This window comes from Mesoplodon bidens (genome assembly GCF_964165515.1).
Source record: "Mesoplodon bidens genome assembly, chromosome: 16".
NCBI classification, from domain to species: Eukaryota; Metazoa; Chordata; class Mammalia; order Artiodactyla; family Ziphiidae; genus Mesoplodon; species Mesoplodon bidens.
The window spans coordinates 76804768-76831353 of record NC_138173.1 but is presented as its reverse complement, the minus strand read 5'-3'; the positions used below and the strand labels follow the sequence as shown (position 1 = coordinate 76831353).

General features: G+C 55.9%; 1 protein-coding gene across 3 annotated transcripts; it reads left to right on the top strand.

Moving 5' to 3' along the window:
* Positions 1 to 16569: 16569 nt before the first annotated feature.
* On the top strand, positions 16570 to 23388 carry LOC308630220 (cytochrome P450 11B1, mitochondrial). Of its 3 annotated transcripts, none has more exons than XM_081258706.1 (9): positions 16570 to 16832; positions 17181 to 17336; positions 18187 to 18386; positions 18495 to 18698; positions 18968 to 19122; positions 20694 to 20860; positions 21294 to 21327; positions 21467 to 21664; positions 21799 to 22050. In XM_081258706.1, the coding sequence occupies exons 1-9, from the start codon at positions 16594 to 16596 to the stop codon at positions 21910 to 21912; spliced, it is 1467 nt and encodes a 488-aa protein (XP_081114832.1). In that variant the 5' UTR covers positions 16570 to 16593; the 3' UTR covers positions 21913 to 22050. The 3 variants fall into 3 exon arrangements, with proteins under 3 accessions (XP_081114832.1, XP_081114831.1, XP_081114830.1); XM_081258705.1 differs by having other exon boundaries at positions 21294 to 21372; XM_081258704.1 differs by lacking the exon at positions 17181 to 17336 and having other exon boundaries at positions 21294 to 21664; positions 21799 to 23388.
* Positions 23389 to 26586: the final 3198 nt, after the last annotated feature.

Genomic DNA, 26586 nt, shown 5'->3' with positions numbered 1-26586 from the left:
AAGGGACCTCCTGCAGAGAGCTCTTTCCTGCCAAAAGCTGCTTACACTTGTGTGTGTGTGTGTGTGTGTGTGTGTGTGTGTGTGTCTGAAGGGGAAGAAGTGCTTTAAAGCCCCTTCCCAGGAGAGAACTGCTCTCCTGATGGCCCCACCCTGGGGCCCCTTCTGCTCTGGTGGGCAGAGTTTTGTACTGGGGACCTGGGTCCTCAGCAGACTGTGCCTCTACCTCCCCAGGTGACCCACAGCAGGTGCCCAGACTTATCCCACCCCTCCTGTTAAGTACTCACTGTCCAGAGAGGAGGTGGCTTCCACAGGCTTCCTGGGGAGGGGTCTTACGACCTCCCTCTCTCTATGCTTTACTGAATCATGCCAATTCTGCCCCTTCTGACCTGCCCCGGCTGCACAGGGAGCAGGGAGGTGGTGCTTGGTTCCTGAGCTCCTCACGCCCTGCAAAACCACAGGCCTGCACAGTGCGGGTGGGGATCCTGGGTGGGCAGCCAGCACTGCCTGCCCTGCGTGTGCCAGAAACCTGTCCGGACCAGTGGCTTCCCTCACATCAGTGGTCCTAGAAACACACAGCAAAGAAGGGGATCTGGAAAAGCTAGATGCCACATCTGTTGTCATGTTAATCTACCAAGGACACCTCTGTAACTAGCTTGCCCAACCTTCATACGTGGAGGAATGGCCCTCTGACCTGGGAAGCACATGCCTGGTTCTTATACTGGTCTGTCTAATTCTATGCGGATGAGCAATTTTGTATCTGGTGGTTAATTAGACACAAGTTTGGTGGCAGAACCCAGCTCCTCTGAGGAATATGATTGAGACCACGGAAATGTAAGTGAGAAAAGCACTCACCACGGTACAGTGTCTGTGATGGACATTCTTAGTCTTCAAATTACAGACCTGCTGAAACCGCTAGGTTTCGGCGCGGGGGGCGGGAGTGGGGTGGGTGGGTGGTGATGGTGGTCCAAGGAACTCCAGTCCTTTATGTCTCAGCGCAGAAAGAATTCAGCGAGAGGCAAAGTGGTGGACAGAAGTGATGTATTACAATAGGATGCTTGTGAGGCTTACAAGCAGGCAGGCGAGCATTGCGCTGCCCTGAGTACTTAGGGGGTTATCTTTTTCTAATCAAAGGAAAAGAGGGGCGGGGGAGAAGACCACCTTCTTCCTTGTTCTTCGAGTCTTCCAACGTCAACTCCTCCTACATGTCGAGCAGGGGAGTTTTTGACCCTATATGGTGCATCCGGGACTTTCATGGCACCATGGAAAAATTATTTCAGGTCTTCTCAGTATAATGAGGGTGTTTCATTTTGAAATGTGAACTTTCCCTAAATTACTGTGTTTGTGTGTGCAGACAGCATGTCCTGGGGGTCATTAACTTGTTGATGTCACTGGGCAGGAGGTATGACTTATTTTTCCACTATTGTTTTATTGTCTTGGGGCATGACTTGCACTTCCATTGCATGGCTTTTTTGGCAAGCAAGTTAGCTTGGTTTCGTTGTAAGGCAGGCCTGTCTGGCTTTGATGCTCTGCCTTATGAGTCAAGCAAGCCCACATTTTTCCAGGATTTTCTCATTACTTTCTCCAGTGATTATTAACTGACTGTGATCTCCCAAAGCCACCTAAAGCTCCCTCTCTATTTCCGACCCCCTGTGGGATTTTCGAGCTAACTCTGAATATCCTTCTCTATCCCTATCACTATGCTCTTTTCAGTCACTGAAACAAACTCTTGATATTTTGGAAAAACTACTTGCCCCTTTTGAAAACTATTTTAAGAACTCATCTTTGGGGTCAGGAGCATTTGCCAGACTGCTTTCTGTCCCCAGAGCAAGGGCAAAGGGCGAACTCAAGGTTTTAATTCCCATAGATCGTATCATAGATGTTTACCGACGTTTTCATTAAGTATGGCTAAAATGCTGATGAAGATTTCCTCTGTAACAATTAATGAAGAATCACAAATGTGGGGGACTATATTGTATTTCCATAAACCAAAGTGCCCAGCCAACAGGGTACCCGTGACCAGAAGGTCTCCGGGCCTAACCCTCTGTGTCTGCAGACGTTGCCATTGTCTTAGGCGTGACTGATCTGGGTGGCGGGGGTTGTCTCGGTGGCCCTGGGTCCTCATGGGGTGGGGCTCTGGCTGGGCGCTGGACCCTCTGAGGCCTGGCTTTCTCACAGGTGCATTTCTCGGCAAGGGCCATTCCTGGGGTTCTCGGGACCCATGACCTGGCCGATGGGAGAGTTTTTTGAAACATCTTTCTTAAAAGTGTCAGGGGATGACTGGAAGCTCCTTGTTGAGAAGGAGTATCCTGCCTGGGACGTCCCTCAGGCTCCGCTGCCTCAGGGGCCACCAGGGGCTCTCCTGGGGGCTCCTCACCCACCACGCCCCAGGCACTCTCTACACTGATGGGTCTGCCCACATTGTCACCCCCCCAAGGCCCCTCCTCCAACACCCTTACATTCGAGGTCCCTGGTTACCCCGCAGGCCAGAGGGGACAACCCTTGCCCGGGGTCACCCAGGGGGACAGGACCGCGAGGTCAGGAGGAGGGAGACTGGCCCACCAGGCTGGGGGTGAGGGTACCTGTGCAGGCCCGCTGGAGGCCAGCAAGGTATGCATGGGGTCTTCAGACGCCTCTTCCCAAGAAGCAGCTCCTACCCCGTACAGGCCCATCCCCGGACCCCACATTGTGTGCCTGTGTGGTGTCACCGCCCACTCGAAGCTGGCTGCCCTGCTGAGGCTGGGGAGATGCAGGAAGGCAGGGCGCTGAGGGAGAAGCTTCTGGATTTCCAGGCCTCAGAGGCCCGGCCCAGCCCCGCCCCCAGGCCCATTCCAGTGGGGACAGGCCCCCTCCCCAACACCCTCAAGTCTGGGGGTGGCCGCGCCATGTTCAGGGATTGAGGTTGAGTCTCCCTTGTTTTCAGCTCAGGGAGTGAAGAAGGCGGGAGGAGTTTGGTCCACTCCGGCTCTGCTTGGCGCGGACGCGCAGGGGCGCGCGGAGGAGGAAATGCTTCACGGGGAAGAGCGGGGACCCCCACCGCTGTGCAGAGCTGGCCGCTCCGGGACAGGCGCCCCTATTCCCAGCCCCCGGCCAACGGAGCTCGCCCGGCCCAGGGAAAATGGGCTTGAAGCAAAGTCTCCCTTCGGGGGGTGGGTGTCACAGGGGACCCCACCCTCTTCCCGATGGGGCTGAACAGCACGCAAAGATCAGGAGGATGTGGAAAGCGTTTATTTTCGCTGTGAGTGGGACCCCGCCGGTCGGGCTGTGGCCTCCGCCCTCCTACAGGCTCCAGTCCAGCCAGCGCCCCGAGGTTGCTGCATCTTGAGTCATTGGTTAATTGACCGCGTTTGCAAAACATGTCAGGCTTGCTGGCACAGCAGGGCGCTGGGCGCCTGGGGCTGGGCTGGCCGGGTGGGTGGGGCCCCTGCGAGGGGACGAGTCCCGGCACAGCCTGTGTTTGCTGAGCACGCGCGGGTCTGAGCGCACACGTCTGCGCAGGCGTGCTGGGCTGGGACCGCCGTGCGGCCCCCGCGGAGCCACGATAGCGAACGATGCCCCTCCCCACCTCAGTCCTCGCCTGCCGAAGGCGAGCTCGCCGCAGGCGGGTCGTCACAGCAGGGCCCAGAGGAAGGTAGGGCCCAGGCTGAGCAGAAGTCCCGCGGCCAGGGCCCAGAGGCTGCGCCCCGTCGTGGTCACTCCATCACACAGGTCCTTTGCACGGCAGGTCACGCCCCACACTTCAGACCACACTTCAGACTTAGGGGTTATCGATGCCGCCAGCACCAGCCTGGCTGTGGAAGCTATCTCGCAGGAAGGGCCGTGTAATATGACTCCACCTTCCTTGTGGGCACGGAAGGAGCCGTCTGGGGTGGGAGGCCCCCTCTGACCCTCCTGGGGTCGTCCCTCCTCACCCTCTCCCCAGACCCGCTGGGCCCTCCATTCCTCTGCTGGGAGGCTGTCCTGTTCCACCAGGCACCCTCCCCGCCCCCGCCCCCTCCAGGAGGCTTCTGGGAGCTAGCCCCTCTCTCTACAGATGGGGACACTGAGGCAGGCCGGTGAGGGCCAGGGTTGTGCCCCAGGTGACACTGATGTTGGCCCCCTGCCATTCCCAGAGCCCCCCCCAACCCATCCGCACGCTCTGGGTGCTGGGAACTCACCACTGCCCATGGCTGTGGTCAGGTCGCCCCTAAAGCAGACAGCAGGACTCCAGTTGCATTGGGTGCACTGGCACTGGCTGAGATTGCTGACATTGCTGATGCCATAACACGTGTAGCACCACAGGCTCAGGGCTGGGGCTGGGCAGGGACACAGGCCCAAGCTCAGAGGGCGGGAAGGCTGCGTTCAGACTCCTACACAACAGGACCACAGCTGTGTGGGAGCATGGCCTCTGGACGGCTGCCTCTGGGCCCCTCTGAAGGAACTGTGGCCCCTTTCCACCCTCTAAGGTTCTGGAAGGCAGACCCCTCACATGCTCACAAGCACAGCTTCTCACAGGGCATTGCCACCCATGCCCTTGGGCCAGGTCCCTCGGGTGTCCTGGCACTCACAGAGCTCCGAGCACAGCAGGAGGACCAGAAGGACGAGATGGGGGCCTTTCATGATGCCTGGAAATGGCACGATTCCGTGGGCCCCTTTGGGGTGCCCCAGGTTTAAGCTCCTGCCTCCCCTCCCTGGCTGACCCCCCAGCACAACTCCCTCCTGAGTCAACTCACCACTAACTTCAGACTCCTTTCAGCAAGCCAGCATCTGGAGCCACTTCCCTGGTGGCCCACTGTTATATCCCCCAGAACCCTTGTGCCCCACCCATAGGAATGCAGGGCTGGGCTCACGTGCCTCCATCTGCATCCACCTGTCAGACCTCATCCAGGACCTTGAGTCCCAGACCAGCAGGATGGGTGTCACCTGGGCCCTGGTGGGAAGGAGTGATTGGCAGACATCCAACCTCTTTCTTCCTCAGAAGCACCCGCTTGGGGTAAATCCCTGGAGGAAGGAAGCTGAGCGGCTCCCCCTTCCTCAGAACTGCAAAGTTGAGACCTTTCAGAATCATCCATCCCCCGGCCCCTTCCTTCTCTGGGCGCCCAGCCCCCGTCCCACAGGCCACCTCCAGTCCTCTGTGCAGTCCCCACACAGCTGCGGGGAGTCCCCTCCTGGGTATTCCTTGTCCTCAGCTTCCTCGGGCACTTACTGTCTTCCCAGAAAGCCCCTTCCTGGCAGCTCAGGCGGCAAAACGTCTGCTGTTGGTGCCTGCCTGATGAAGGATTTGGACCAGGAGGATCCTGCCCTTCCTGTGGGATAAAACGGGCCTGTGAGGATGCCGCCGGGGGCTGCTCCCTGCAATGTGGTGGTGGGGGGGCAGTGTTGGTCCACCCATCTCCTGAATTAGCTGTGCCCCCAAAGTCCTGCTGTCCCCACAGGCTCCATTTCCAGAGATCTCTCTGGGGCACACCCTGCCTGTCCATCCTGCTGCTGTCCTATTAGAAATGTTGGATGCGCAAGGCAAAGACTTGGAAGGAAGAAGTGTATTATACTCCAGGTCCCAGAGAGGGGGCTACGGTGTGCGCAGGGGCCACAGAGGAGCATAGCCAGCAAGGTACCCCACAGAACAGGTTGGGAGCAGAGAGAGAAAGGACCTGTGGGCAGAGCCTTTCCCGGGGTCAAGGGTTAGGTTGTTCAAAAGCAAGCCAAGCAAGGAGGGAAAAGCAGGAAGCGAAGTCCCGGGGCTGACCTGGTTATCGAGCTTCAGCTAGTTTTGAGTGTGAGCTCAGATTAGGACGGTGAGACAGGTGTTAAAACACTGGAGCAAGAACTCACAACGGAGGATATTTTTTTCCTTTCAGTTCTATTGAGGCATAACTGGACATTCTGTACTGGATAAGTTTAAGGTGTGCAGCACGATGATGTGACTTACACACATCATGAAATGATGACCACAGTACATCTAGTGACATCCATCATCGCACATAGATGAAAAACAGAAATAGAAACAAAGTTTTTCCTTGTGATGAGAACTCAGGATTCACTCTCCTAACAAGTTTCATATATAACCTGCAGCAGCATTCATGCTATTTATCATGTTGTACATTACATCCCTAGTACTTCTTTATCTTGTAACTGGAAGTTCGTACATTTTGACTACCTCCATCCAATTCCCCCTCCCTTCACCCCGCCTCTGGTAACCACAAACCTCTTCTCTTTTTCTATGAATTTGTATTTGAAGTATAATTGACCTATAACACTAGCTTAGTTCCCATTATACAACGTAGTGATTTGATATTGCCGTACATTTCGAAATGATCACCATAGTAAGTCTAGTTACCATCTGTCACCGTACAAAGGAATTATATAATTACTGACTCTATTCCCCACAGTGTACATGCCATCCCCATGACTTGGCTATTTTATGAGTGGAAGTTTGGCCCTCTTAATCTCCCTCATCTATTTCTCTCCTCCCCTCAACCCCTCCCCTCTGGCAACCACCTGTCTGTTCTCTGTATCTGTGACTCTGTTTCTGTTTAGTTATATTTGTTCATTTGTTTTGTTTTTCAGATTCCACATATAAGTGAAATCATACAGTATTTGTCTTTGTCTGGCTTATTTCACTTAGCAAAATACCCTCTAGGTCCATCCATTTTGTCACAAATGGCAAGATTTCATTCTTTTTTATGGTTGAGTATACTCCATTGTGTATATACCACATCTTCTTTATCCACTCATCTATTGATGGGTGCTTAGGTTGCTTCCATAACTTGACTACTGTGATTAATGCTGCGGTGAACATTGGGGATACATGTTACTTTTCTAATGACTGTTTTCCTTTTCTTTGGATAAATACCCAGGAGTGGAATCACTGGATCATGTGGTAGTTCTTTTTTTTTTTTGTCACTAAAAAAAATTGGAGTATAATTGCTCTACAATGTTGTGTTAGTTTCTGCTGTAGAACGAAGTGAATCAGCTCTATGCACACATATATCCCCTCCTTCTTGAGCCTCCCTCCCCCCCATCCCCACCCCCAGGTCATCACAGAGCACTGAGCTGAGCTCCCTGTGCTGTACAGCAGCTTCCCACTAGCTGTCTGTGTTACACACGGTAGAGTGTATATACGTCGGTGCTACTCTCAATCCGTCCCGTCTTCCCCTTCATACGGTAGTTCTATTTTCAGTATTCTGATGAATCTTTATACTGTTTTCATAATGGCTGCAACAATTAACATTCTCACAAATGGTGCCTGAGGGTTCCCCTTTCTCCACACCCTCACCAACACTTGTTATTTGTTGTCTTTTTGATAATAGCCATTGTGACAGGTGTGAGGTGACATCTCATTGTGGTTTTTTTTTTTTTTTTTTTTTTTTTTTTGCTGTACGCGGGCCTCTCACTACTGTGGCCTCTCCCGTTGCGGAGCACAGGCTCCGGACACACAGGCTCCGCGGCCATGGCTCGCGGGCCCAGCCGCTGCGCGGCATGTGGGATCTTCCGGGATAGGGGCACGAACCCGTGTCCCCTGCATCGGCAGGCGGACTCTCAACCACTGCGCCACCAGGGAAGCCCTCATTGTGGTTTTGATTTACATTTCCCTGATGAGCGATGTTGAGTATCTTTTCATGTGCCTGTTGGCCATATGTATGTCTTGGGAAAAATGTCTATTCAGGTTCTCTGCCCATTTTTTTTGTGTGGTATGTGGGCCTCTCACGGTTGTGGCCTCTCCCGTTGTGGAGCACAGGCCCCGGACGCACAGGCTCAGCGGCCATGGCTCACAGGCCCAGCCGCTCCGCGGCATGTGGGATTTTCCCGGACCGGGGCACAAACCCGTGTCTCCTGCATCGGCAGGCGGACTCTCAACCACTGTGCCACCAGGGAAGCCCTGCTGACTACTTTTTACGTTATGTTTTTGAACTGTAAAATGAACTAGACCCTGAATTCTTCCAGTGTGTTTCCTCAAAATTTGGCTACATGTCTCCAAACTAAAATTTCCTATTTTTCTCCCACCCTTCTGATTTGCAGTCATTAAGAACTAAAACTGCCCTTTTTCTAAAGCCATGCAAACTAAAGATGGACAACTTTACATAAACTTCCGAGAAATCACCACAACAGCTCACGTAGAGACAATCTTTGTACCTCTTGCCACGTGGGCCACTCAGAAAGATCACTCGAGCCATTCAAGCCACAAACCAGGAAAAGCTGTCAAGTTGCCACTGCCTGCCCTCAAACCACGTGAAGAACGCTTCAGATCTGATACGAAGAGCTCTTCTAGACTGGCCGCCTTTAGAACTCAGACACAGTTTATAATTTGCTTCCATCATTCGTCGTTATTTTCCCTTAGTTTCCATGGCAATGCCTTATTAAATACCTGACTTCTCCTACAGTGTAGGCCTAATTTAGGACCCCAGCTACACCACCACCTCCCAAAAGGAGACACAACTATTTAAGTGATCTCTTTTCAACACTAAGAGCTTAATTCAATGAAATAACAGGGTGACCTACCACCTCAGCTATATATTTTTTTTATTTTTTTTTCAGTACGTGGGCCCCTCACTGTCGCGGCCTCTCCCGCTGCGGAGCACAGGCCCCGGACGCGCAGGCTCATCGGCCATGGCTCACGGGCCCAGCCGCTCCGTGGCATGTGGGATCTTCCTGGACTGGGGCACGAACCCGTGTCTCCTGCATCGGCAGGCGGACTCCCAACCACTGCGCCACCAGGGAAGCCCCCACCTCAGCTTTAATGTGTGAAAATTCCAGGCAGGTTTCAGGAGGGCACTGATAGGGCTCAACGCAGGCCACCCCAAAATATGCCAATGTCACATACTGACTATACTACAAAGCTACAGTAATCAAGACAGTATGGTACTGGCACAAAAACAGAAAGATAGATCAATGGAACAGGATAGAAAGCCCAGAGATAAACCCATGCACATATGGGCACCTTATCTTTGATAAAGGAGGCAGGAATGTACAGTGGAGAAAGGATGGCCTCTTCAATAAGTAGTGCTGGGAAAACTGGACAGGTACATGTAAAAGTATGAGATTAGATCACTCCCTAACACCATACACACAAAAAAGTTCAAAATGGATTAAAGACCTAAATGTAAGGCCAGAAACTATCAAACTCTTAGAGGAAAACATAGGCAGAACACTCTATGACATAAATCACAGCAAGATCCTTTTTGACCCACTTCCTACAGAAATAGAAATAAAAACAAAAATAAACAAATGGGACCTAATGAACTTCAAAGCTTTTGCACAGCAAAGGAAACCATAAACAAGACCAAAAGACAACCCTCAGAATGGGAGAAAATATTTGCAAATGAAGCAACTGTCAAAGGATTAATCTCCAAAATTTATAAGCAGCTCAATATCAAAAAAACAAACAACCCAATCCAAAAATGGGCAGAAGACCTAAATAGACATTTCTCCAAAGAAGATATACAGACTGCCAACAAACACATGAAAGAATGCTCAACATCATTAATCATTAGAGAAATGCAAATCAAAACTACAGTGAGGTATCATCTCACACCAGTCAGAATGGCCATCATCAAAAAATCTAGAAACGATAAATGCTGGAGAAGGTGTGGAGAAAAGGGAACACTCTTGCACTGCTGGTGGGAATGTGAATTGGTACAGCCACTATGGAGAACAGTATGGAGGTTCCTTAAAAAACTACAAATAGAACTACCATATGACCCAGCAATCCCACTACTGGGCATATACCCTGAGAAAACCATAATTCAAAAAGAGTCATGTACCACAATGTTCATTGTAGCTCTATTTACAATAGCCCGGAGATGGAAACAACCTAAGTGTCCATCATCGGATGAATGGATAAAGAAGATGTGGCACATATATACAATGGAATATTACTCAGCCATAAAAAGAAACGAAATTGAGCTATTTGTAATGAGGTGGATGGACCTAGAGTCTGTCATACAGGGTGAAGTATGTCAGAAAAAGAAAGACAAATACAGTATGCTAACACATATATATGGAATTTAAGGGGAAAAAATGTCATGAAGAACCTAGGGGTAAGACAGGAATAAAGACACAGACCTACTAGAGAATGGACTTGAGGATATGGGGAGGGGGAAGGGTAAGCTGTGACAAAGTGAGAGAGTGGCATGGACATATATACACTACCAAACGTAAGGTAGATAGCTAGTGGGAAGCAGCCGCATAGCACAGGGAGATCAGCTCCGTGCTTTGTGACCACCTGGAGGGGTGGGATAGGGAGGGTAGGAGGGAGGGAGGGAGGGAGACGCAAGAGGGAAGAGATATGGGAACATATGTATATGTATAACTGATTCACTTTGTTATAAAGCAGAAACTAACACACCATTGTAAAGCAATTATACTCCAATAAAGATGTAAAAAAAATAAAAATAAAAATAAATAAAGTTACTTGAGAAACACCCAGTACCAGAAGAACGCTCTGACCCTACTTTGTCCCACTGAAAGCAGGAAGCAAAAGTCCCACGGGAAGGTATCTCCCCTATGTGGGGAGGATTGGAGGGCACTCTTATTGCCAAAGATGGGGGGATTTTGAGTCTGAGGAAGGGGCATAAAAAAACTTTGTTACTTCTTCATTAATATGATACCCCAAGCAAAAATCCCTCTGTTTTATCAAATCTTCTCAAATAACACATTCTTTGCCTAAAAAGGTATGTAGACAGCCATCTCTGCTCACTTCTTAGATCCTATACCTATGGGGCCTCCGTACCTACAAAATTAAATTGGTTTCTTTTCCTTCTGTTAATCCATCTCACATCAACTAGATTAGACCAGCCAAAGGAACCTAAGAGGGTAGCGGAAATCTTTTCCTCCCCTACAACATCCACAAAGAGAATCAAAGGGACACCCTAAAACAGAAAAACAAAACACCTGAAAGTGAAAAACTCACTGGATGGGCTTAACAGCCAACCAGATGCAAGAAAACAGAACAATAGAAAACCTGAAGACAGGTCTACAGAAAATATCCAAACTGACACCCAGAGAAAGAAAAACAAAGCAATGAACTGACCTGGGAAAAGGGGACTCGCAGGTCAGAGTCCAATATCTGGCCTCTATGTAACCGGAGTCCTAGAAGGAGAGACAGAGATAATCTCTGAAGAGAGAACGGCAGAGACGACGATTTTCCAGGATGAGCTTGGGCCATCTGCCCACAACCCAGAAAGTTCAGTGCGGCAGGTGTTAAGGTCGGATCTTAACAAACGGCACTGCGAAACAGAGGAAATCTTCAAGTGAGCTTTATTAGGGGGCGCTCCCGGGCGAGGTTCACTGGTCCGAGAGAAAGGGCCAGAGAAGTCGCGCCCGGGCGAGGGTTGGGCAAGATTTTATAGGGGAAGAAGGGAAAGGGGTGTGGTGAATCTGGGAGGGCGAAGGGAATTCCTTATCTGGTGGTCTCTTCGGGTATCGTGGCACTATCTGGTGCCGGTTGCATCAGTCTTGGGACCGCTAGTCCCGCCCTTCGAAAGGCGGGAAGGCTGGGCCGGGTGAAAGGTCCCCAGGTCAGTTCCTGGAACTGGGTGGTCCGGAGAGTCTGATGCAACCTGTGAATCTGATTGCATTCCCCTGCCTCGGGCCAGTTGGCCTTACATCAGGTCCAAAGAAAAACTCACACAAGGAAGGCCGATCTCAGACGTACCACAGCTGAACCGTGGAAAGTGATTTTTAGTAAGTGAAATCTGAACATCAGCCAGAGGAAATCCAGGCCGTACCTTTAGGCAGCCAAACCCCAGCCATGTCTGCTCTTTCCACAAAACCAGGAGAAACAGAAAACCTCACGGACAATCACTTCCAAACGCTGTAGAAAGAAGACACCGATCACCAAGACTTCTATTCTAAGGAAGGGAAAACACGCTCCAAAAATGAAGGTAAAATGAATATGGTTCGACACAAAAACAGTTCGGCTGTCGCCTTACCAGCAGATCGAACTACAAGGCATGTTTACTGCACATCGCATTTAGAAATAAAACATTTGACAACAAGAGCCCCACGCAGAGGGGGTAACAGAATTGAGATGTGGAAACAGATCCATTAGTATCAGCCAGTGTAGACTTCAAGGCAAAAAGTAGCGCGAGAATTAAAGGCAGATGGAGATTTCACATCCATAAAGGATTTTTGGAACTCAGAGTACCTTTCCTGACTACAGTGGCCTTAAGCAGAAACCAGGCGCTTCACGTGTTGGGACATTAAGAAAAATTCCAACTGATAAAGCCTCCACACCCCCGTCACTCCCAGGAGAAAACAAAAACTATTTTGGGCAGCATGATAATTAAAATATTACAAAACAAAACCTGACCTAAATACCCTCAAGGTCTGGCAGGAAAGGAAGGGAAGCCAAGCACACGTCAGAAAGGCAGAAAGGCTGAAGCCCAAGGACCTCATTTTCCATCTCAAAAGCCAGGAAAGTGACAGCAAATTCAACCCAGAATAAAGGGTCTGAAAAAAGACACAACAGAAGCTGGAATGGGGAGGGGCCGCTTCGTGGGAGGTTGGAGGTTCCTGTACCCAGGGGAGGGGCGGCTGGGGGGGTAGGGGAAGACCAGAGACCCCATGGGTGGGCGTGCTTTGGGGTTCGGATGGCTGACTGGCACCCACGGGATCCTGGAATCTTGCTCGAGGGGGTAGGGCCGAACCTCAGGACCGGCAAACGCTGACCGGAGGCCGAGGCCGAGCCTGCTCCACGGCGCCCACCGCCCGTGACCTGCCCAACCTTCTATAGCCTTCAACGCTCCCCGTGTCCTGCCCAGACCTTTTGGAACCTTCCTCGGGACCCTGTGTCCTGAGAAAACCTTCTGGAATCTTCCCAGCCTGCATTCTGCTCAGACCTTCAGACCCTCCCTGTGGCCACGTTTCCTGCCCAGACCTTATGGGACGTTTCCGCCCCCCCCCTCCCCGCGCCCCCTCCACCGCGCGACCTTTTGGAACCTTCCCCGTGACCCTGTGTCCTGTGAAGACCTTCTGGAGCCTTCCCTGATGCCCGCATCCTGCCAAGACCTCTGGAACCTTCCCTGTGGTCCCGGGTCCTAGCGAGACTTTGGAACTTTCGCTGCCCTGCGCCCCCCGGCCGTCTTGCCCAGACCTTCTGGAAACTTCTGGGCACGCAGGAGTCGACCAAGCTGTAACCTAGGCGGTAACCTCCACATCCCCAGCGAGCCTGCGTTCCTGTTTCCCCCACACTAGGCGTCATCACCGGATCTTGTCGCTCCTTCGCCTTTGGTCCTATTTGAAACAGCTATTTGGTGCATGTAATTGTCTAGTTCAGTTCAGATACAAAGTGCATCACGATGTTGCAGACTTTGATATGTGTTCTCGTTCATTCAATGTCGTCTTGGTAGCTCGTCCTTCTATAGGTGCTCATCCTTCTCAGTGTGTGTCCTGCAGTAAATCCTTCCACCGTGGTTAGAAATTCAGTTGTGTGACTGTAAGAGAAGGGTTCACGGTCTGTGATCGTTCATGCTCATTAAGATAAGTACGTAGATGAAAAGTAAACCTCGTTTACATCACTCGTAGAATTGAATTGTGTGAATGTGCCACTTTTGAAACATTGAAGTGGAGTTGAGGTCCAATACCATACAAGTTACAGGTGTAGAATATAATGATTCACGATTTTAAATGTTATACTCCACATATACCTATTAGAAAGTATTGGCTACATCCCCTGTGCTGTACAGTATATCCTTGTAGCTTATTTTATGCATAATAGTTTGTCCCTCTTGATCCCCTCCCCCTATCTGCCCCTCCCCCCTTCCCCCTCCCCACTGGTAACCGCTAGCTGGTTGTCTATATCTGTGAGCCAGTTTCTTTTTTGTTACAGTCACGAGCTTGTATTTCTTAGATTCTGCGGATGCGTGATAACATACAGGATGTGTCTTACTCTGTCTGACTTACTACACTTAGCATAACGCCCTCCAAGTGCATCCATGTTGTCGCACATGGCAAAATTTCATTCTTTTTAAGGCTGAGTAGTAAGTTCGTTTGGGGTTTTCCGTCAGATGGCATGGAAACTAGCTAACTAACTTTTTGGACACCCAGTATGTGCCACATTGTCCTTATGCATTCATCTGTGGATGGGCACTTAGGTTGCTTCCATGTCGCAGCTATTGTAAATAGTGGTTCTAACATCATTTTGCATTAGCGTGTTTTGTGCTTCGGGTACGTACCCAGGAGTGGAACTGCTGGGTCACTCTCCGTCTTTTTCTGTTGGACACAGACTGTTAGTAACAGCATGGACCTGGGAGCAGGCGTCCTGGGACGCAGGCCCTGTGAAGTCCAGGCTTCAACGAGAGGGGGGGCCCTTGCCTCCTCCAGGCGGTCCTGGCTGGCCTCACGCTTCAGCTGGCATTCCCGCCCCCAGGCAGCGGCCAGGAGGGCAGACATCCAGGCCAGCAGGTCCTGGGGCTCTGCGTGGGCGGGCAGGTGGGGCAGGGGCTGGGTCGCTGCTGGGGCTCCGGTTGCCTCCCCCAGCGCAGGGCAGAGGGAACAAGTCTGGGAACCTTCCTGGGGTGCAGGCTCCGTGCCTGGAGTGGGGGATAGGAAGGGTCGGGGATGAAGTGTGGAGAAGCCGGGACCCAGCATCCAGGGGAGGACGCAGGTTCTGCTTGGGAACGTCCTCCATATTCAAGGCCACCGTGCACTAGCCTTGCCTGGTGACGCCTCTAACCTGTGTTCTTCTCCAGCCAGCACCGGCGTGCCCTCACCAGGGTAGGAGAACGTCAGGGCGGTGCTTCCCTCTCAGGCCCCTGGGCCTTCTGGGGCTGGGCTGGGCCCTTGCCCACAGCTGTGCCTTCGGGGAGGCCTCCCAGCTTGTTTGGCCTCAGCACAGGAGGAAGTCTGCAGGGAGGGGCTGCCAGGCCCCCAGGGTGGTGACGTGGGGAGCAGGGCCCTGAGAAGCCTCTGATGTCTTCATCAGCGAGAAGCCATTGCAAGAAGGCTCTCCTGGCACCTGCACCTTGGTTTCAAGGCTGGGCGGTCTGGGAGGCACCAGGACTTCAGCGCAAGTACCGGAGCCTGTGGTGTCGGCGCCTCGGGGTGCAGCCACCTCTGCAGTTCCTCGGGGCAGGGGGTCGGCTTTGGGCTGACCTGTATGTCCAGCACCCTGCAGCAGAATGTGTAAGGACGGGGAAAGCTGGCACCCGGCAGAGCCCCGACAGCCGCAAGGGCAGACCAGGAGAGGCCGGGAGGGGGCGCGGGGTGGAGGGCACACCGGCAGGAACGGGCAGCAGGAGGCTGGCCAGAGTGGCCTGGGCTGTTGTACCAGCACACCAAGGGCAGGCTGCGTCTTCTCGGCCCAAGGACGGCTCTTACACCACCGGGGGCTGAGGCACGTCATACATCTCAGCTTGACGAGGGGCCTTGGCGGTTCTGACTCATTACCCCAGCCGAATATTCCCCGAGGAAGTGTCAGGAGCAGGGAACGGATTGAAGTAGACTGACCAGTAACACTCAGGTCGTCAGCCACCCTGCTAACCCCACACATACCCTCCGTCCTGCCCCCAGAGCCTGCGCTGCGGTGGCCTCACCGCCTCACCCCCAAGTCAGGGTCAGGGAGCTGGGGCCCCTCGGGCACACCGGGCGGGACGGGGGGCCTTGGGAGGTGACAGGAGCCCCGGGCGTCAGTCGCCTGTTGAGGAAATGGGGACGGCGACAGCGCTACCCACCTCACGGGAAAGCTGCCAGGCATGGGTGAGACGAGTCGGGGCCCCAAACCGTGGACCCCCTCGTAGGGTTGGCTCTTAGGCTTGGCTCCGGCTGCGTGCTTGCTGGCCAGGGTCCCTGGGAGAGGGGGAGTCCACAACCACACCCCCGTCATCGACTCTGCCCACACTGGGAGCACGGGTTCCGGGGGGAAAGGAGGCTGCGGGCCCCGAGCACAGGCCCCGGGGGGGGGGGAGGCGGGGACCTCTCACCCTCCTGCCTGAGGAGGGGCTTGCAGGCCACCCTCCCAGTGACCCCGTCTTCTAGGTGTTCTCTGCTCCTCAGCGGGACCAGCGAGGCCAGACAGACAGGGCCTCGGCCACATCAGTGCCCTGGCGGCCCCAGTGCCACCGCCAGTGGTGTCTTTGCATCCCCCTCTCTGCCCCCGTGAGACTGGAAGCCCCCCTTGGGAGACCCCCTGCTGGCTCCCGCCTCCATTCCCTGGACCCAGCCCAGGGCCTGGGGAAGAGTGGACAAAACACATGCGGCCTCGAGAAATTAGAGCAAAGCCCTCACCACTGCTTCCCACTCTGGTCCTTGTAGAAAAGGGATGAAAATACCCAAGGTCCCCTTTCATCCCTTGCTAAGATAAGGCACCTATCCGTCTTGCTCCTTTCCCTCACTGGACGGGGAGGGAGGCCTCTTGCCCTCAGCCCCACCCCATCGGGTCCCTGCTCCAGACCCTGCCCCTGCTCTCAACAGCCACCCCCGAGCAGGCCTGCGTCACTGCCGGACTCGGCGCCCGTCCGTCTCTTTCCTCCCCCGCTGGAGGCCTCCAGCCCTGACCGCTGCCCCGGGTTTCCTGGTCTGGCCCAGGGACACTTTCTCCTCTGACGTGATCCAGTCGGCCGGTCCAGCGAGCCAGCGGAGATAAAAGGATGGGTCTGAAGGGGGCGGGGACGCAGCAGGATGGCGCTGTGGGCAAAGGCCAGAGCGTGGATGGCAGGGCCCTGGCTGTCCCTGCACAGGGCACGCACGCTGGGCAGCAGAGCCACTCCGGCCCCCAAGGCGGTGCTGCCCTTTGAAGCCATGCCCCGGTGTCCTGGCCACAAGTGGATGCGGGTGCTGCAGATCTGGAAGGAGCAGGGCTCTGAGAACATACACCTGGACATGCATCAGGCCTTCCAGGAGCTGGGGCCCATTTTCAGGTAAAGCTCTCCCTGCCCACCTCGGCGAGAACACCCTACCTTTCTGTCCCTCCTGGCAGCTGAGTCCCTGCTGGGCGCAGGGGCGCCCGGGGAGTGAGGGGGAGGGTCAGGGAGGGGGCTCAGCGGGGCAGGTCTGTGCCTTTGATGCGGCAGACTGGGGCCTTCGTGAGCACGGAGCCCTGCGTGGCTCGCGGCTGGGAGCACAAAACGCAAACCCCAGAGGAGGGGAGGCTTCAGTGAGGCGGCGGGAGGGACCGCCCGCTCCGGGCCAGCGGCGGACTGGTTCTGCAGAGTGGGGCCCCGGGGAGGACACGGCGCCACGGCAGGGCTGGGAGCTTTGTCCCACAGGTATGACGTGGGAGGGAGACACATGGTGTTTGTCATGCTGCCCGAGGACGTGGAGCGGCTGCAGCAGGTGGAGAGCCCTCACCCCCGGCGGATGTTCCTGGAGCCCTGGCTGGCCTACCGACAGGACCGTGGCCTCACGTGCGGCGTGTTCTTGCTGTGCGGGCGAGTGGGGACGCGGACGGAGGGGGCTGGCAGCTTGGGTGCAGACAGGAGGCGAGGAAGGGAAGACCCCGAAGCACGCCTGCCCGGGAACCATCCGGGTGGGTGGAGAGAGGGTGACCACTGGCTCCGGATGCAGATCGTGCCCATGCCCTGGGGGTCGTGTGTGCCCTGGGGCTGGGCAGGGGAGCCCGGCCCCTTCCTGCAGGGCCAGAGGAAGAAGGATGGTGCCTGCCGTCAGGGAGCCCCGCACCTGCACAGGCCTCCGAGGGGCTGGCGTGTGGGTTGGACTTCTCCCCTGGAGGCCCTGCAGGCAGCGCCCCGTCAGCACCGGGCTCTGCGTGGGAATATTAGGAGAGACACGACTTGATTCCTGCCACGTTGCAGCAGGAGGCTCTGCAGGGAGGGGTTGGTGGGGCTGGCACAGGGGCAGCATTACAGGAGCCGGGAGATGAAGGTCTCCAGGGGCCTCGCCCACTCTGGGGTGTGACGAGAGCAAAGCTGGGCCTGGCCTGCCTGGGGGCTCAGCCCCCTTCCTCACAGCAAAAGCCTCAGTCCCAGGGAGGGCCCGGGTGGGAGACGGGTGTGCCAGGCACGGGGCCTGCCAGTTTGCACAAACCCCCGCAGCAGGCTCAGGCAGAGGCCCCCGTCTCCTCTGGGTGAAGCGCACGAGGCTGCCCTGAGGAAGACTTGCCGCCAAGGCCCAAACGCGGGCAGCCTGCCCCCTAGGAACCACCAGGCGGCTCCCCGCCTCGCCCGCTTCCCTCTGGGGAAAGGAAGGTGGGGTATAGGGCCGCGGCCAGCTGCTGACTCTGGACGCCCTGATGCCCCGCTCCCTGCTCGACAGAAACGGGCCCCAGTGGCGTTCGGACCGACTGCGGCTGAACCCAGACGTGCTGTCGCTACAGGCTGTGCAGAAGTACACGCCCCTGGTGGATCGGGTGGCCAGGGATTTCTCCCGGGCCCTGAAGGCCAGGGTGGTGCAGAATGCCCGCGGGAGTCTGACCCTGGACATCAGGCCCAGCATCTTCCACTACGCCATCGAAGGTGTGGGCTCGCGCCCGGAGCGGGCCGGGGTGGGGTCAGGGAGGGCTGGGAGCAGGTGGTCGTGAGGCCCGGGCTGCCTCGGGCTCAGGAACCCCCTCCTTGCCGCAGCCAGCCACTTAGTCCTTTACGGAGAGCAGCTGGGCCTCTTTGCCCAGCACCCGAATCCTGACAGCCTGAACTTTATCCACGCTCTGGAGGCCATGTTCAAGTCCACCGTGCAGCTCATGTTCGTGCCCAGGAGCCTGTCTCGCTGGACGAGCGCCAACATGTGGAAGGAGCACTTTGAGGCCTGGGACTACATCTTCCAGTACGGTGAGCGCGGGGGAGCGGGCAGTGCTGCGACCAGGGCCCCCAGGGCCCCCTCCACGCACCACGGCCTGGGGAGAACGGAGGCCACAGGAGGGACCTGTGGCTTCTTCATGGTCTCCAAGATAGTTGGCAGTGAGGCTGGACTGGGCTGATCTGAGAATGGGGGTGGGACGTGGAGACCTGGGGGTATTGAGGGCTGAAGGGTAGGAGGATGACAAAAAAAGTGCTTCCCAGCACCAGACCAGGGGCCTCTGTCTCTGTGTGTCCCGCAGCCAACAGAGCCATCCGGAGAATATATCAGGAGCTGGCCCTCGGCCACCCGTGGCACTACAGCGGCATCGTGGCAGAGCTGCTGATGCGTGCAGACATGACCCCGGACACCATCAAGGCCAACTCTATCGACCTCACTGCTGGGAGCGTGGACACGGTTAGGCCAATGCCCAGCCCTTCCCATGGAACAGGGAGCCCTCCTGCCTCCAGGCTGCCCCCTCCCATGGCAAACGTCTCCTGCAAGCCCCTCCCCAGTCTACGGCTCCAGCTTCCCAACTGAGAAGGGGGAGCACGGGAGCCAGGCCTCAAAGGCAGGAGTCTGTGGTTACTCTTGTGGGAAGCCACGCTCCAGGCAGAGTGCAGAGTGGACGAGGCCCAGGGACATGCAGCAGCAGAGACCCCGGGGACCATCTAGGTCCTGGGGCGGGGGAGTGGGGGGGAAGGGCTGAGGCGCGGTTGGAGGCCCACACAGGGGACATTTCCCAGGGACAGAGTACCTGTGGCTCTCACTCAAGGTCCTTTGGCAGTGACAGACTGATGGGAGGGACAGCAAGGGGCTCCAGTGTGTGGGCGGGAGAGCAGGTGGCTGACAACACGGCACAGTGGGCAGGGTGGGCCCCGGGGTGTGAGTGCAGCCGAAGCTGCCTGCCTCTGGACCGAACCTGCATCCGCCAACATCTCTGAGGGCCTGCTCTGGGCCAGGCACCCAGGATCCTGAGCAGAGGCACAGACCCCTGGTGCAGACACTCCCTGAGCAGGGACTGTGTTGCAACCACAAGGTGAGAGAGCCCAGGGCAGGACCTGTGCCTCAGGAGGTAGCTCTGGGAAGGCTTCCTGGAGAAGGAGGCCTTTGCGCTGGATGTGGAAGGACCACACAGAAGTTAGACAGGCCAAGAAGAGGAGGCTGGGAGGGCAGCAGGCCAGGGCCTGCAAGAGTGGACAGCAAGGAAGGGCTGTGAGGCTGAGTGGGGGGAACAGGGCACGTGGGCAGAGGAGGGCAGACAGGGTCAGGGCCCCTGTCAGGAGGGGGCCTTGGGCACCAGGCCTGTATCCAAGGCTAGAGGAAGCCACTGTAGGGAGTGTCTCACTCAGACTTCTGCTCCCTCTCGGGCCACAGGGCAGAGCACGGACTAAAGCTGAGGGAGCAACAGGGAGCCATATCTGCATATCAGGAGATGCCAGGGGCGCGCTGCCTTGGGGACGGCATTTAGGAGATATTGAGCCTCCCAGATCTCAGGCTGGGCTGGCGGACACCTCTCCCTGCACATGGAGATGATCCAGGAGGAGGAAATAGTTGGGGCCTGGGGTGGCTGGTTTGTGTTAGGACCCTGTGCTCGGACCTGCCTGTGGCTGGCCAGGGAGGTGACCCACGGGGAGCGGATGGCCCGGGGCTCCTGAACCCTCCCCGCTGGATAGATAGCAAGAGTGGGCACCTCCTGGGCCCAGAGGAGGGTGAGAGCCGGGCTCTGAAGCGGCTGCGGGAGGCCTGGGTCTTCCCTGAGGTTGGGGACACCTTCCCCGAGGGATTCAGGGGAAGTAGACAAGGTGGCTTTAGGATCTTGAGGTTCAGCTCTCTGGGCTTTGTCATTTCCGTGCACGCAGGCCCCCTGCCCCAGGGGACGGCGGCCATCTTTCTGGGAGGGGTGCCCTGGGGGTGGAGGGGCGCCCTGGGGGTGGAGGGGCACAGCCTGTGCCCAGGTCTGAGCCCTGGCCCCGTGGCTCCTGCAGACGGCCTTCCCCTTGCTGATGACTCTCTTTGAACTGGCTCGGAACCCGGAAGTGCAGCAGGCCCTGCGCCAGGAGAGCCTGGTGGCCGAGGCCAGGGTCTCAGAAAATCCCCAGAGGGCAACCACGGAGCTGCCCCTGCTGCGGGCAGCCCTCAAGGAGACCTTGAGGTAGGCGTGGTAGACCTGGGCTCCCCCTGCTGCCCTGGCCGCTGTCGGGACAGCCCGCTCGCCGCGGCTTGCAGGCAGATCCTGGGGCTGCTGGTCAGCAGCTTGGCCCAAGGCTACATCCCCCTGCACCTCCTCTTCCTCTCCCTAAAGGGATGGGGGTGCTTCTTCCTCTGGGATCGCACCTCAGTGTCCCGGTACCATCGTCGGTCGTGTCCTCATTGGCCCGGGGCTGCTCAGGCCGGGGCCGCTTTGGCTGACTCAGGAGAGGCAAGGAAGCAGCTCCTCGGGATTTGGGCCTCCCAGTGCCGGGAGCGAGCTGTGAGGGCGCTGGGGGAGCTGCCCTCGGGCCGTGGGCGCTGGGCTAGGAAGGCTGCAGAAGGGAAGCGGGCGCCCTGTCGCAGCTGAGGACCCTGTTGGCCGCCCCTGTGCACAGGCTCTACCCCGTGGGTGTCTTCCTGGAGCGACAGGTGAGCTCAGACTTGGTGCTGCAGAAATACCACATCCCGGCCGGGGTGAGTGAGGCCACAGGGCTCCTCTGTCGGACGCCCCGCCCTCTGACCTTCACTCCCAGGGCTTCTGACCCCGCCCCTCCCCACCTGTCTGCAGACACTGGTGAAGGTGCTACTGTACTCCCTGGGGCGAAACCCCGCCATGTTCGCCAAGCCCGAGCGCTACCATCCCCAGCGCTGGCTGGACAGCCGGGCCTCCGGTACCAGGTTCCCACACCTGGCCTTTGGCTTTGGCGTGCGCCAGTGCCTGGGGCGGCGCCTGGCAGAGGTGGAGATGCTGCTTCTGCTGCACCACGTGAGTGGGCCTGGATGGGGCCTGGGCGGGCAGCCTCGTCGGGAACCTCAGGCTTCCGCTCCTGGGGCACCCACCCTCAGGGCCCTGGAAGGCAGGGGAGGCCGGGCCAGGCAGAACCCGCGCCTCTGTCCTAGGTGCTGAAAAACTTCCTGGTGGAGACGCTGGTGCAAGAGGACGTAAAGATGATCTACCGCTTCGTGTTGATGCCCTCTACCCTCCCCCTCCTCACCTTCCGGGCCATCAGCTAGTCACGGCGGCCCTCGGTTGGGCTAGTCACACCACACGCTCCCTCTGCCTGGCCCCAGGCCACCCTTCTTGTCTCCCACGGGCCCTGCTTCCTGAGCCACACCACCGTCCAGGCAGCGCGTTGCACAAATGGAACAGCCCAGCCCTCCGAGGGTCAGGGCTTGCCAGCCTGTGCAGCAAGGCCCAAGCAGAGCTGGGGGTGAAACTTGGTCGCAGGTCCTGGCCATGTGCCCGGTCCCACCAGGGCCCTGTCCTGCAAGGAGCACCATCTGAGGGCCTTGGAGCCCCTGTTGCCCCAGCACTAGCTCCAGGCTCCCCGTGTGTCCGTCCAAGCAAAGGGGCCTCAGACGCCGCCCTTTGCCTCCCTGTCCAGTCTCTATGCCCTCTGTGCTAAACTCTGCCCCCGTGCAAGAGCTGACAACCTGGGCGTCCCCTGTCCTGCTCGTTGCCATTTCCAGTGCCGTCCCTTTTGTCTGCAGTGTTCTGGCGTGGACTTGCCCTTCAAGCTGGGTTGCTAGTTGTCCATCTACCTGCTCCACTCAGCCCGCAGGGGCTCCTCCTGGCACTGCCAGCCCTCTGGGATTGGAAGTGCCCAGCCAAGGGCCTGCGTAGGCAGGTCAGCAGTCATGTTTACTAGAAGAGTAGCTACCAAAGAGCCAACTTGGACATCTGGGTCAATGGTATGCACCTGACAGCAGGAGGGAGGTTGACCGCTTCCGGCAGGAGTTTGGGGGCCGCAGAGAAGCCTCTAGAGGAGGGCGAGGGGCCATCTCGTGCTCCCTTTAGCGGAGCCGGTCTGGAGGGCCCCGCTGCCCTCGTGCAGTGCCCCGTGCCCCAGAGCAGAGCGGCCACCCTGACCTCATGGGTGGAAGAGGCTTTGAACAACTGAGAACCAGCCGGGGTCCCCTAGTTGGCAGGAGCGTGTCTGTCCCATGCCACCTGGGGTCCGGGGACACCCCCAGGTAGAAAGGGGGCCCAGAGGCAAGAGGGGGTGGTGGGGCCTCTCCACTCTCCCTCCCTCCCCACTCCCACCTCATCTGGTGAGAAGCAGGTACTCAGTCACGGCGAGGCAGTGAGGCAGGAGGAGTGGTGCTTCTGGCTGCGCCAGCCCTGCTGGCACTGAGCCACCCCGCTGGCATCTGTTCGGTGCCAAGATCCCTGGAGGAGAACAAGAGCTTGCACACCCCTCGCCACCCCACTCCACCCACGGTGGAAGAGGCCGGCTGCCACCAGTGTGGTCTGCGCTTGCCCCAGTCCGGCACTGTGGAGGGGGACTTGGAGAATCATGGAGAAGAGAGGAGGTTCCAGACTCTGTGGTCGCACAGGCACAAGCTGGAGCCCTGGCTTACCACGTGGGCCCAGCCCTCAATCCCTCTGAGGCGCAAGCTCATCCTCTGGGAAGTCTGTATAATTACCATTTCACCAGACCTCAAGGGCACACAGGGAGACTGGTGCTCGGAAAGTGCCCAGCTTTCTGGCTCGACTGGTACTGAATAAATGGGGATTTCTTCTCCCACTGCTCAGAAGTTGTCTCCTTGTTTGTGGCCCTGCTCTGTGGTGAGTGGACGGTGTGTGATGGCAGGAATGGAATGAAAACCTCATCACCCTGGGGTGAAGGTGTGTCATTCTGCGAAGCTTGGCACGTGTGTTTGCTTGATCGTCACAGCAGCCCTAAGAGGCACCTACTGTGCTCATCCCCATTTTGCAGGCAAGGAAACTGAGTTCATTCACCTGCTAGAGTCTCACAGCGCATCCTTGGCAGGGGTACCACCGAAGCCAGGATGCCAATCCCATCTCTAAGGCTCTCAGCGCATCTCCTTCCCGTTGAAGGACCTTGGCTTGGGAGTGATCATGCACATCTTGGAGACAACCTCCAATTTAAAGCATCTCTGGATGCTTTCAAGATCGTCTCTTGGTTTTCTGTGTTTCTCCAGTTTTCCCGTATCAAGCCTATGTAGGAGTCTCTTTTTCTTTATCCTGCTTGGAACTTCCCATGCCTTTCCAGTGTGAGTGTCCATCTGGCTCTTTCTAAAAGCCTTCCAGGTTATCTCAGCAGTCTACTGTGTAATTGTCATAATTCTTATGCCTCTTCACATCTTTCAAGGTAGAAATAGTATTGCCTTTAAGAAGCCCGATGCCAAGACCTGGAACATCTTCCGTGTTCCGTGTGCCTCTGGGGCCTGGCTTGAGGCTGTGTCCTCCAGTTGCCCAAGGGTTATCGCTTTCCCAGGGCCACTCTTTGTATTAATTACACAGCCTGGGGTTTCCTCTGAGGCATGAGTAACATAAATCCTAACCCACCGTGGGGGCCTGTTCTCAGCTCTCAGGGGGAGCGCATGTCGCCCTCCATCCCAGCCTCAGGAATCTAGGCTTCTTCCTCGCCTCCCCATGGCGTTGGACGGCAGGTTTCCAGGCTGCATCTTCAGTGTTGTTGTAGTGTTTTAAAAGTCTTGCCTTTCCACGGTGTTCTGATTGCAATTTCTAATCTTACTTGTGTCCTACGCCTCTCGTCCTTTTCTCCCTCTAACTGGGGCCACCAGATCACTAGACTTGGTGACTTGTGCCCAGCCCTCCCCTGGTGGCTGCTGTACCGGCTTCTGTGCTCCCTCCTCCCTGGCCCAGGTCCCTCCTTGTTTCAGGATTCTGAAGAGGTCCTGTCCTTTCTGCCAGCCCAGAAATGCACTTTTGACATGTTTTTGATTCTGTAGAGCTACTGGAGTGGGAGAATTTTCAGAGTATCAGCTCCGTCCCTTTGCTCAAACCTGAAGACCTTCAGTGGCACATTTAAATAGGCAGTCGGTGTCTGGAGGCTCTCTGTCTGTGGCTGCCCTGGGGGGAGGACCGGGCATCCCCATAATTGTCAGTTCAAATCTCTACAAAATGTTTTTCAGCTTTCTTGTGGAAAGCGTTGCCTGCCTTGCAGGAGAGGTCCTAGAATTACTGGTTGGTGGTTGTATGCACTTGGTAGAATGTGGGACAATGGTAGGATTGCTAGCCAAAGTTTAAAATGGCTGTACCCCCTTTCATTCACCGCCTTCTACGTGTCAGGCACTGTGCTATATGGTAGTGACAAAGACAAGTCCTTGACCTCAGTGGGATTATATCCTATGAGTCTAAACTATAGAAATAGATATTTATTTCAATAATTTTCATGATGTCAAAAATGGACATAATGTAATTTTCTTTCAGTAAAAGGATTGCTAACTTTCGGTGTGTCTGTTCATTAGAAGTCTAACCATCAGTGAAATGAAAAAGTGAGGTCCATGTGCAAGCATTTGTACAGGATGATATTTACCAGGTGTTAACTAAAAAGGCAAGTCCCAGAATTACACCGGGATGTGGACGGGCTCACACATTCTTGCAGATACACCCACTGTCCCAGCAGACACACAACCATAGTATAAACCTGTATTCTACTGTATTTTAAGCAGCACATTAACAGTGAGAAGAAATATCAGAAAAGCCTCTGCAAGTCAAAGGCAAGCGTCCAATAGATTTGCCCTGACAACACCATTAGATGTCAGAAAACATCAGAACAATACACTCGCGGTGTGTAGGGAAAATGGCCATCCATACCGGATTTAAATCCGCTCAATGTCCATTCAAGAACACTGGCTAAATGAAACATTTTCAAAGAAAAGGCGAGTGACAAAAGCAGTTCGCTAGTCACAGACCTTCACCAAAAGGGCTACACCCAGAATTTGCTTCAACGGAAGGAACGTGGACCCTAGAGAGAAGCTGTGGGATTTAAAGCGGGAGTGCGAGCACAGAAGCTGCTACAACGCATGGCTACGTTCGATTAATCACTGACTGCGGAGAGGCCCAAGGGCACAGATCCTGTGAGTGCGGGTGCATGAGCCCCCCAGGACTTAGCACTGAAGTACTTAGAGCATTCCGGAGACGCTTCCCTGCTGTGATGTGCGCTCTTCCTCGGCTTTCAGAACCAGCCCCTCCGAACCCTCAGCATGTGCCGAGGCCCTTTATCTCCAGCACCGGACGCTCCCGGACAGGGCCAGGCGCCCTCAGCCTCGGGCTTCCCTACTGGGAAGACTCAGGAGCCTGAGTCGCCTTTTTAGCAACAGCCGTGTGAGCTGGGAAAGGGGTGGGACTCTTGCTTCTGCAGGTCGCTCCCAAATCTGCAACGACACTAAAGGGATAATGACAGCGCAGTCACACTAGTGTGGCTTTAACGTATCAACCGCTGGCAATCTGGAGCACTTATGCGTTACCGGATCCACATTTTGTATCCGTCCCACCCAGATGCGGCTGTGAGTGAGGGGCTGTCACTGTCCCATCCTGTCCATCAGAAAATGGGAGCCCATAGAACAAGGGTCTTTGTCCCAGGATTCAGGGCTAATCCGCGGGTCGGTGGGGATTGGTACCCTCATCCCTGTGACTGCAGGGCCTGAGCTCCGCCTGGGCTCGCCCAAAACGCCAGGCAGGGGAGAGGACTCCTGCCAGGGGAGGGAGGGTCAGAGGTCAGGGAGCAAGAGGAGGAACAGCCCTGGGGAAGCTGACCCCAGATAGACAGCCTGAAGGACTCCAGGCCCCAGCTGGGACGGACTCTGCAATTCGCTGGGGAAGAGGCCGAGTGTCCAGCGTTCCGTCAGTGCCTCAGTAGCTGAAATAAGAAGCATCCACGCACTCCAGGTCCCCAGCAAAGGGGCTGCTGCCAG

Bases quoted from the DNA above. Each gene is read 5' to 3' on its own strand.
- LOC308630220 (XM_081258704.1), top strand. From the start codon at position 16,594: ATGGCGCTGTGGGCAAAGGCCAGAGCGTGGATGGCAGGGCCCTGGCTG. The intron at 19,123-20,693 runs GTTAGGCCAATG...TGGCTCCTGCAG, and splicing joins CTGCTGGGAGCGTGGACACG to ACGGCCTTCCCCTTGCTGAT. The intron at 20,861-21,293 runs GTAGGCGTGGTA...CCCTGTGCACAG, and splicing joins GCCCTCAAGGAGACCTTGAG to GCTCTACCCCGTGGGTGTCT.